The 12050-nt window shown below is 40.5% G+C and overlaps 1 protein-coding gene across 1 annotated transcript in view; it reads right to left on the bottom strand.

Annotated features, from left to right (window-relative positions):
- The window catches only part of SHANK2 (SH3 and multiple ankyrin repeat domains 2), a 700055-nt gene that overhangs the window by 52039 nt on the left and 635966 nt on the right, over positions 1 to 12050 (bottom strand). Inside the window, exons 19-20 of the mRNA XM_045014265.1 lie at positions 5943 to 6078; positions 2696 to 2776 (exon numbers count right to left, since the gene is read on the bottom strand). Of these exons, the coding sequence (XP_044870200.1) occupies positions 2696 to 2776; positions 5943 to 6078 (217 nt within the window). The remainder of the gene's footprint in view (positions 1 to 2695; positions 2777 to 5942; positions 6079 to 12050) is intronic.

Below are 12050 nucleotides of genomic sequence, written 5' to 3'. Positions count from 1 at the left end.
TAAACAGTATTCTTTGGGCCAAGGAAGCCTTGAAAATGGAGGGTTTGTTTAGCCCCATCTGGATGGAAGTGTAGGGGAAGACATGCTTTTTAAAAAAAAAAAAAGTGCAGCTACCTTACTGATTCTCAAAATCGTTTCTGATTAGGATGCCAATAGCCATAAAGCCTTCTCTGCGTGGAGCTAATTAATATCCCCTGGGATAAGTAGGGCTGGGACTGAAGAATGGTCCACCTTTGGGTAGAGAACAGCTCCAGCTACACAACAACAATTTTTTGAGCCAATTAAAGCATTGTTCTTTCTTGAAGGAGTTCTTTCCAGTCCTCCTTTGCTAGAAGGATGGTATGATTCCCCTGCTCACATATACATACAGTAACTCCTCGCTTAATGTTGTAGTTATGTTCCTGAAAAATGCGACTAAGTGAAACGATGTTAAGCAAATCTAATTTCCCCATACGAATTAATGTAAATTTTTTTCACCAGAAAAAAACTATATATTATATATACACACAGTATACGTTTTAAACAAACAATTTAATACTGTTCACAGCTATGAGGATTGTGAAGCTTGGTTACCGCCCCAAGCAGCGAAGAGAGGGGGAAAAAAAAAAAGCCACGATCAGCAGCACTTCGGCAGCTGCTCTACCACACTGCTTCATTCTTCGGCGGCGGGTCCTTCCCTCCGAGAGGGACTGAAGGACCCACCGCCGAAGACCTGGACGTGCTGCCACTTTGCATTGGCTGCCTCAAGCACCTGCTTCCTGCGCTGGTGCCTGGAGCCGGCCCTGGCTGCAATGGGCTGCTCTTCCTGCAAGCAGTAGACAAAGCAGGCAGCTGCCAAATGACATTAGAAGAGAGCATTGCACAACAACTTTAAACGAGCATGTTCTCTAATTGATCAGCAACGTAACAATGAAACAACGTTAACCAGGACGACTAAGTGTGGAGTTACTGTACTTGGGCTCCCTGTCACTGAGAAAGTGCAAGTATAAACAGCAGTGTACCATAGTGGCAGTGGAGACACCGCTTAGTCGTACTGAGTATGTACCTATGGGGCTCAGGGGGGTTTGTACTTTGCACAGCTAAGCCGTGGCTTCACTGAGGCTACCTGTGCTTCTGCAGCGATATTGCTATTTATACTTGTGCTAGCTTGATAAGAGCTAGCAGAAGCATGTGTATGAGAGCAGGGAATCACACCCCTATCTGATAGTGTAAACATAGGCTACAGTATGACAGTAGAATTGTAAAGAGGGAGAAATATAGGAATCTCCTCAGGCTCCACAGTGACCTGGAAGACTTTGGCAGTGGGTGGGTAGGAGGGCTGCCTAAATAATATTTTGCTTATGGCAGATTTGCATGATAAACCAGAATGATTTCAAATTAAACACAATTTTAATACTCTATGAAGGAAAAAAGTCTCACATTTTAAACCCTGAAGGAAAAACATTGGTAATTAACAGACAATAAAAACTTACATTCAAATAACTAAGGTTATGACAAAAAATAATCAAAGCTATGAAAATCTGAGATTTGTACAATCACCACACTAGCCTAAACCAATAGAGTATAATCCTTGGTTGTAATATGACCCAGAATAGTTAGGGCCCGTTTCAGTACCCCTTTCTTGGTCAGAACTCCCACTTAAAGACAATGAGAGTTTTCATCCCTTAAGGAATGGGTAGTGTCCTTCCTTCCACATAAAGTTAGTGCTTTCAAACGTATCACCTTTATTTTCTTAATGTGGTTAATTATCCACAAGACTTGACTCCTTTCATCTGAATGATTATGAAACCTATATTGTTAAATTCATGCAGGATCATAGTAAGGAAAGAAGAGACCTAAGAGATGATCAAGTCTATTACTCAGTGAGTGAGTGATATAGTTCCTTTATATAAGACACATCAGATATTTATCCTAGCCAGACAGCTGTATCTAAACATACATTTATTTTTGTCTTTTGCAAATACTGTCAGATCATAACACATTTGATAGTCTAGGCTGATGAAGTACCACTTTTCTCCTGACCCAACCGGAAAAAAATATTCCTTTCTTCCTGTCATGTAGACTTAATCAGAAATCTCAAGCAGTTATACAAATCTACAATATACACCCTACTGCTGGGACACCTACATTTACATCACTTAGAATTAGTGAGCCAGACACTAAAATGCTCATCACTTTGCATTGCTAAAAGTTAACGGAATATTCTATTAAGTTTGTTTTCAAACAGAAGAGTCAAAGTGATATTAATATATATACATTTTCAGATTAGAGAGTCTAACGAGAACTAGTTGCAGTTGAAGGTGTACTGTTTTAACAACTGTCAGCTTTTCAACAATGGCTTCTGGCAACTTACCTTTATCCACTAATGAGAGGCCACAGAAATTTAAAACAAAACAATATTAGATGAACTGAAAGATTAAAAAGCAAGCTAATAAAATATGATACAGCATTACTATGCCAAACTTTGATGATGCATAAAAAAAATGTATCAACATTCTCTTGCAGAGCAGTAAAGGCACACATTAAAAAAAAATCACTCATGCACATCATGCATATTTTGAACTCTCCAGAGATGCAGCATTCCTGAAACTTTTCTATATCATGTATTGTACATGGGTGCAGTTCATTTAAAATAATTTTAAGTTTTCTTTACATCGCCATTATCTCAGCATGCTTGTTAAAAACACTTTCTTACCAAGCTCTTCAAGCTCTGAGGTCATTGACTTAGACCGCAAGGTCAATGCAGTGGTTGGAGCTCGCTTTGGAGGTGGTGGGGCTTTGCATTAAATAGAAGGATATAAAGTATAAGTAAATATACATCTCTGAAGCATTGTATATTCACATATACACTTTTTAGATTCAGCCAAATATCACATGGAATATACATTTTGATTAGATTTAAAAAAATTATTTCCAATATATTCTTTATAGCAACATCAAATAAATGTACACAGTAATTTCTTTGGAGGCAGGAAACAAAACATTCAGTATGCTTTCTGAAGGGCCTAAGAGCCTTTTCATGGATTGCATTTCTAACCATTTCTGGCTTTCCTACCAGCTAGTCAAAAAAAAATCAGCAGGCTTATAATAATATACAGTAGAAATCTTTAAGCTAAGTATTTATACACCTCTATTTTGTAGATCTACCTATCACATTGTGTACAGACACATGTACAAAAAATAACTTTAAAAAGAGTCTGCCTCACAATAATTTATGTCATCATTTCAGGCAGTAGCCCAGGGACACAGATATAATTTACACTGTGCCCTTAAGGTCAGCTTTCAGTAACCTCCACTGAAGATACATAAATCAGAGTGCACAAGCTAACCTGAGTGGTCATGATAGGAAAAGAGGTGGTTCCTCAGGTAGTTAGGAGCCAAATCATGTAGTCTTTAAAGACTAATGCAAACATCTGGTTGTACCTATAGGCCAGTGCACAGTCTTTGGAACAGTGATGTAAAGTTAACACTGCTAGAGAAGTAGAGCATTAGAGTTTTTGCAGCACGTGTAGCTTCCAAGTGCTTTTCAAGGAGTGCTACACTGTAGAGCAAATTAAGAGAGGTCATAAGAGAGTCATTTGTTATAGAGAAACTGTCTTCCATCATGAAGAATGTAGATAGGAAAACTGGGGACTTCTGGGGAGACCAGGAGCAATCAAGGATCCTGAAGTATATCAAACTATGAAGCACCTTGACAAAGAGTAGCAAACCAATCAGGGAGACCGACAAAATTCATGCCATACTCTCTAGTTAAACTAGCATCCCGTACATCCTATCTGAATTAAGGCTCATTCACCTTACTGTTATCCAAGCTCCTGTCAGTTAGACACTGGGAAAGTAAAGACATAGCTATATATTAATCACTGAGTCTGGATAATGCTGTGTCGTGAATATACTAATTGTACAACAGGCCAAACTGCCTCACTGTCTCCCCCAGTGGCCTTGCAACCAATCTGTTGAGAAGTCTGCACAAGAGAGATGTTTAATGGTCACCTGACCCTTTGTCCATCACCAGGAAGAGATCTTTAGCCACAGAGACCTGGATAGTCTCTGTACAATTACCAAACCAAGACCACGGTTGACAGGGATCAAAGAAATGTGTGACCTCCAGGTGATTCAAGTGTTGCCTTTTCATTACATTCTGAATAATCTTGTCCCCCAAAAGGGGGATTATAAAGATGTTAATTTGCTAAAAGTCAACATCATTGAGTAGAGGACTACTGACTGCTTGACTTGAGAAAATCTAGCAACCTCTCCTTCCGTAGCGAAGTGTCAACATTCACAAATTCACAAGTTCGCCTTATTTATGGGCAGAAAACATAACCTATGTCAGTATAAAGAAATGCTAGGTGTGTCTGGAACATGTAGCAGTAAGATAGAATTGCTTTATCAATACCATTGTTAAAAATAATGGAACAAAGAGTAGTTGGGTAAGCTTTATTTGGGCTCAGTGTGTATGTGTGTGTGTGTATATATATATATATACATACACACACACACACACACACACACACACAATATAAAAATCTAAGTTCCCAGTGGATTATTAAAAAGCAAAGTAAACAGAGTGCAGTGCTTCAAAAGGCACGTCTTTGAACAGAAATGCATTTAGTAGGACTGGTATTCATTTGTTTGATCCTTCCCATTCAAAGACTAGTGCAGGCATGACTAAAGTCAGGCCCACAGAATTCAGTGTTGATGCGGCTTGGGGGGGAAAGCTGATCTTTAATACGTAGGATTACCTCAGGGAGACCTCAGCTGTCAGGTCACACTGATCAATATGGAACATCCATGGTAGGAGCAAAGAAGTTCATGTGTCTCTCACTGTTGTACTGAAGAGGTCAGCAACAATATTCTCTGATTAATACAAATTAGGTGCTTCCAGTGGCTCCTAACAAGTTGCTACAGCAGTTCCTGCTTAAGCAAACTTTGGGTACCCTTGATCAAGTGCAATTACAAAGTAATTTGGGAGATTAAATACCAAAAAAAGTAAGAATACAAAGAATTGTCACAACTCTTATGGGTATAGTCTAATTTTAGTACATGGGATGCCGCACATCAATCCCCATTAAAACTGAAGGAGTTAATATAAATATAACATTTGTGTTAACTCTTTAGTTTTAATGGGAATATGTGGGGTGGTTTGAGATGAAAAAGCTCCTATTTGGTACAAAGATACTACATTCTGAAAATAATTTTGCTATGTTTGAAGTTACATCAAGTCATCCTAAAATATCTGCTCTCTTACTGAAGCAGAAGCTTCTCTCTTCTCCAGAGGTGGTAAGGGGGGTGAGCACAACACCCTTTCCTCTGCTAAAAGCTGAGGGAGAGATCCTCTTCTTCCTTGGCTAGAGTGGTGATAGCTACCCATGCAGTTTCAATCTATTTTAACCAGTGGGCATCTCGAAATGTATTGCTCTTTTTATTAACATGTCAAGCTAAATATTTTAGTGCTTCATTTTCTTATTTTTACAGATGCAGTATTTTCAAACGAACTCAAAATTAAAATTCTCATAGCCCAGAATTGGGCTCAGGCCCAAGCCCAAGTGTGTTTTAAAATCCCAGCCTTTTTGCTTATAGCTTTGAGTAAGGGAGAGATTTTTTTCTTCATCTCCCTCAAATACTCTAACATGTTAAAAAGTCTGAATATAAAATCTTAAAAGCACATTGCAGAATGATCTAGGAAGATGGACTTCAGCAATGAACATGACGAGAATGAACTATATCTTTTTCTGCACAGATATACCTATAAATGAAGTCTGGCTTTTTCTTCAGCAAATGTAAATAGCTTGTAGATTACATAGTAGAATGCTGTTGCATATTTAAGATAAGGAATATATTATATAGCAGTCTCTAAAATAATGTAAATAGTCTCCAGCCTACATCTTGTTTTCCTTAGAGCAGTACCAGAAAAAATTTAGACAGCAAAGAGAAAAATGTACCTTTCTTTCTAGCTGTGTCATCTGGATCAAGATTCCTGGTTACTGTGACAACCTTAAGAACTAGGTGATTACCCCCTTGTCGAATCATGTTCACCACCTGCCTGTGGCCAACTTTCACTACATTTTCACTGTTAACCTACAAGAAAAAAAAAAGACCTTATTTTAGATAAGAATTAGAAAAAAAAAATTCAACTCTAAAAATGGGGGGAGCAGCACAGGAAGTTACAGAATTTCTATATTTTAAAATTAGGAAAATCCATTACAAAAATGGAAGTCAACTGACATTGCAACAGGAAAATATAAACTAGATCTTAAAATATATGCACAATTTCTTTATTTCCACTGTTATCCATGAAATCAGAAGGAAGAGATTTGGGTTAGTTCAGAGTTAAATGTCACATCACTCCCCCCACCCCCCGAGTACAACAGGCAAAAGGATTGATTTCCTTAAGTTGACTATTTACTTCTACATTACCCACAAATATTATATCTACTGTTTTTTCCTTCATACGCCCAACAGGATATTTTGAGGGTTTTAATTTCTGTTCAGATCCAGGAAATAATTCAATTTCACTCCTTTGAAGAATTCTGACACTTAACAGGCTCTTTTATTTTATGCTCTTCTCTATTTGCTTTTCAGTGCGCACCCCTTCCCCAGCTCTGCATGAGCCCGAAGTAACAGAAGCACTGACAGCAGGGCTAGCACAATCCAAAAGCATTCTCACAGAAAAGGAGAGAACAGTAAGTTAGCTATTGTGTAACCCTAACCCGTTACAACTGCACATAGTCTGTGGACATAAGCTACAGTTTAGGCTCTGCCGCTGACTGTGTATGTGACCTTGGACAAGTCATTTTGCCTACTCTGTGCCTCAGTTTCTCTATTTATAAAATAGAGGATATAGAATACTTATCTTTGGAAAGACTTTGAGATCTTTGGATGAGAAGTGCAATATTAGTGTAAAATATTATATTGTAAAACTATTGGATCTGTGGTTTTGGAATAAACCTTTAAGATTTATATTTAAGTCACTGTGTTCTATGGCTAGCTGACTATACTGAGCGCCATTGATTTAACCTGGAACTGTCATTAATGAAACTGTTCAAAAGTTATTCAGCATGTCAAATGTCACAATAAATATTGTTCACCGAGCTTAATAATTAATGAAGCAAAACATTTCACTTAACATCTTTTACAAAATAACCACCACAAAATACAACATACTACTGAACTACCCCTTGTGTGGCATCCAAGATGTGTTACACATGGAGTCATGAATCAACATTGTAAATATTTTAACTGAAGGAAGGTGCTCTCCATCGAATATCCTCTACTTTGATCACTGTGATAGAACATCTCAAACAAACAATGGCACAGCTTCAGTTCATTTCTACATATGGCCAAATAGTAACATGCTCTAGACACTATTTTCTTTTACTGTTGTCCGTATCCACTGATTTTCCTCCACCCCTTAAACTTGCCTAATATCAAATAGCAATTTTTATACACCGAGAAAAGATGCAATTGGAGTACTATTAAGTCCTAGACTATTTAAGTTAGTTCAGCTTGCTCATTGTTAACTGACGACGAGCAGCTGAACTCGTATTATTATTACTTACGTCAGAGCAGGATAGGAAGAAACTACATGTCACATTGGTGTTGGAAAGTATGTGCACAGAGAGCCCTTTCTGCCTCCTCTACCCTGCTGTTTGAGCAGTATTTAGGTGATGAACTGAGTATGAATCTACAAATCATTCAGGACACCACAAACATAGGAACTGCCTGATTGGATCAGAGCTGAAGTCCTTCTAGTCCACTATCATCTTGCCAATAATGGCAAGCACCAGATGCTGGGGGAGGGGTGTGGGGCGGGGGGGAAGAGCGCAAGAAACCCACAGGTGGTAGCTGTGGGATAACCTGCCTCCATCACTAGATCTCTTAGTTAGAGACCGGTTTAAGCTATGCGTACACCCTCCAAAATGTTATCATTAACTATTTTATCTACCTAGTTATCCACTTGAATTTTGCCAAGTTCTTGGCCTCAGTGACTGCTTGTGGCAATATGTTCACACGCTAATTATGAATGTATCACCTTTTAATATAACTGAATATCCTGTTGTTCTTGTGTTGTAAGACTGGAAGAATAGAAGTTTTTGATCTACCTCCTCTATACCATGTATCATTTTATGTACTTTTAACATGTCCCCTCTTACTCGTCTCCTTTAAATCCCAATCTTTTCAATGTCTTTTCTTATGAGAATGTTTTCATGCCCCTAAACTTTCTCACATTTTTCTGAATCTTCTCTAATTCTGCAATATCCTTTTGGAGATGGGGTGAGCAGTACTGCACACAGTATTCCAGATGAGGCTGCACCCCTAATTTATTTAGCCAAACAAGAACAAAATGCTGTTTTTTCCCCCACCATTTTGATTTATTTCTGTAGTACATAGTCCTGGAGCCTTGGTATTGTCATTCTGTGTGGCTTTCTGCAACATAAACAGTCTATCCTGACTCATTTTTAAAATGAATGGCACCATCTTTAGTTTACATTAGCATTAGAAAAATGATGTTGACTTGAATCTCATGTGATCTCTTAATTGTTTTTAAGTTATAAGGTTGACATCAAGCACCACGACTATTTTTCCTGCTAATGGCAATTTCAGGCTGAGAAGATAGCCAATAAGAGATCCTTAAAATGGAAACAGTTTACAGTATTCATCAGCAAATGGAGACAGGCAGATGTGGTAAAAGAGACAAAATTGCAGACTCCTCTATGCACGAACATTTTGTAATTATCATTAACAGATCAACATTCAAGTGCTAGTAGAATTTATACAGAAACAAATGCCAAGTCTTAAAAACACAAATCAGGATGGATGAAAATCGATAGTTTAAAAAAATCCGATTTTTTAATTTAAGTTAAATATAGGTTTATTACAGGGCCGCCCAGAGGGGGGGGCAAGTGGGCCAATTTGCCCCGGGCCCCAGGCTCCGCAGGGACCCCGAAGAGAACAGCGGAGGTTCCCGCCCCAGCCCCTTACCCCTGCCCCTCTCCCGGAGCCTCAGCACATCAAACAGCGCCCCCAGACACTGCTGCAGCGTGTCTCTGGCAAGGCCCCTGAGCCCCGCCCCCCTCAGAGCCGCGTGGTGAGGGGGCGGGGCTGCAAGCTCCAGGCTGAGCTCAGCTCCCTCTGCTCAGCGTGGCGCTCGCAACCCCGCCCCCTCATCACACGGCTCTGAGGGGGGTGGGGCTCAGGCCCCGCTGGAGACACGCTGCAGCTGTTCAGCGACGCGCTGAGCCTCCGGGTGAGAAGGGAGCCGGGGGTAAGAGGCTGGGGCCAGGGGGGTTGGCTAAGGGGCAGGGAGTTCCGGGGACAGGGAGGGGGCAGAGGTTGGGGGGGGCAGTCAGGGGACAGGGAACAGGGGGGCTGGATCATGGGCATTCTGGGGGGTCTGTCAGGACTCAGCGGGGGGGTGGATGGGGACAGGGAGCAGGGGTGGGGTCTCTGAGGTGGTGGTGGAGGGTGGGGTTTCTGGGGGACGGTGAGGGGACAAGGAGCAGGATGGGTTGGGGATTCTGAGGGGGGTGGGCAGTCAGGGGCAGGAAGTGGGTGGAGGTCGGATAGGGGGCAGGGCCAGGCTGTTTGGGAGGCACAGCCTTCCCTACCCTAAAGCTCATTCAGCAGTTTGAGGCTTGCAGAAGAGCCAAGCTGTTAAGCTTTTCCATTAGAGCTACCATCCCTTTCACTTCTCAAATGCCAAATTATAGTCTACATGTAATTTCAGTGCCATAGGGAGATTCATGTCAGGGGAGGGTAGCTTCATTTAAAATTAGCTACTAGGGGGAGGAATCACATGAGAAGAGCAATATCCTTCCCAGCCCTACCAAGGGAGACCCCCCCTCCCCTGCATTCCCTGAGGCTTCAGAGGGGTTAATTCAGTGGTTCTCAAACTTTTGTCCTAGTGACCCTTTCATATAGCAAACCTCTGAGTGCGACCCCCCACCCCTTATAAATTGAAAACACTTTTTAATATATTTAACACTATTATAAATGCTGGAGGCAAAGCAGGGTTTGAGGTGGAGGCTGACAGCTCACAACCCCCAGTAATAACCTTGTGACGCCCTGAGGGGTCCTGACCCCCAGTTTGAAAACCCCGGGTTAATTTAATTTTAGCACCCTGTGTCCATTCACATGCATGTGCTATTTTGAGCATTTCAGTTTTGACAACATAGGCTCTTCCCAGATTCTGAAACAAGCTCAAATTCTCAGTTCGTGGACTATGTACATAAGCTATACTAAAGACAAACCCACAGTAACCATCTTCAGTTTGCGAGGGACCCCCATGGAGCCAGTCTCTAGGAAACAGATAAATGCATGGAGATTAAGTCCATTAATGGCTATTAACCAGGATGGGTAAGGAATGGTGTCCCTAGCCTCTGTTTGTCAAAGTTATGGAGACTGATATGAGTCAAGGAAGCCAGCAGAGTATCAGAAACCTGGAAAAATCTCTGTCTGGATGGGCTCAGGCGTTTGGTTACAAACTGAAGTGGTTCAAAAGTTTTGGATTTTTTTTTTTTAAGGAGAATTTTTTTTATTGTTTCTTTAAACAATCAAACTCAGCAAGAGGCAAATATTTGGCCACACACTTCTGAAACCTCAAACCATTTCCAGGTTTTGGCAGACTAATTTCAGCTTTTCAATTAAAAAAAAACCCATAAATTTTGAAGGAAAGCAGACATTGTCCGTGATTTTTTTCTGCTTTTAAAAAACCCCTAGTTTTCGATCCAGAAAAAGTTTTGATGGAAAATATTTGTCCAACTCTTTTAATGAGCTTGAGTGCCTTTTAGCACTAGCTGATGCTGAGAACCAGTGATACTTTGTAAAGACGTTTTCTCAAAACTGGGTTTGTGCTGAGATGCGGAAGGTTTATGTTTCCCAGGGGCACCAGTGGGGGGGAGCAAGGGGGCAATTTGCCCTGGGCCCCGCAAGGGCTCCCAGGAGAATATAGTATTGCAGTTTTTTTTTTTATAGAAGGGGCCCCCAAAATTTCTTTGCCCCAGGCCCCCTGAATTCTCTGGGCGGCCCTGGTTTATTAAAGCCATTTAAAATGATATTTGAAATTGACATCCTATGTTAAGATTTAAGCTTGTTATAAAATATTAAAATAATTTAAACTGAATACAAAAATATTAAGCAGTACATGTTTGCTGCCAAGTCCACAGGTCTACATTAATGCAAACTAGGCACTTTTCAGTTCCTGCTAGCAAGGTGTACACAGGGCAGTTATAACCCAACACTTAAGTGTGCACTGCAACTCAGACTCCTGTAATCTGCACTGCAGAGCTTTGCAGACAAGCCCAAAACCCACCACAAGGGAACCACATAATATAGAGTTGACATCCCTTGAGGAAGTATCATACCAAAATTTAGTCTTGTAGCATTAAACTTTAGGAAGGATGATTTTAACAACGGCAATTAAGAACTCAGAACAACATACTTTTCAGAATTTGACAATAAACTAGACATTCAGGACTGACCACGTATTTACTAAGCCCATCCTCTCACTAATGACCTCTGTATAAAACCTTTATATGGTTTCATTACTATATGTTTAAAACCCATCTTCCATATATTAAATCATTGGAAATAACCAAAAGTTATGGTATTAAGTGGGAAATCATGAATTTTGGGAAGCTTGAAATTGTATTGGTGTGGGTAACAATAACTTCATTACACTCCGAATAACTATTTTAAATGTCCATACGTGCAGAATTTCAACTCCACATAAAAATGAAAATTACATTAAACAATGCATTTAAATAGAGAGGAGTTGGGAGAAACCTGCACATCAGTTGGGAATTAGGTTCTCACTTTTTATTCAGAATATAGATTCACAGAGTTTGAGGCCAGAAGGAATCAGATCACCTAATCTGACCTCCTCTATAACACAGGCTATTAAATTTCACCCAGTTACCCTTGTATTGAGCAGGGCCGGCTCCAGGCACCAGCATCCCAAGCAAGTGCTTGGGGCAGCAATCTACAAGGGGCGACAGTCCCTGTGGTTTTGCCCCCAAGCAGTGTGCCGAATTGCCGCTGCGGACAGCGGG

The sequence above is a fragment of the Mauremys mutica genome, chromosome 4 (assembly GCF_020497125.1).
Source record: "Mauremys mutica isolate MM-2020 ecotype Southern chromosome 4, ASM2049712v1, whole genome shotgun sequence".
Taxonomy (NCBI): domain Eukaryota; kingdom Metazoa; phylum Chordata; order Testudines; family Geoemydidae; genus Mauremys; species Mauremys mutica.
The sequence above is the reverse complement of the archived record's forward strand: the minus strand, read 5'-3'. Positions and strand labels throughout refer to the sequence as shown.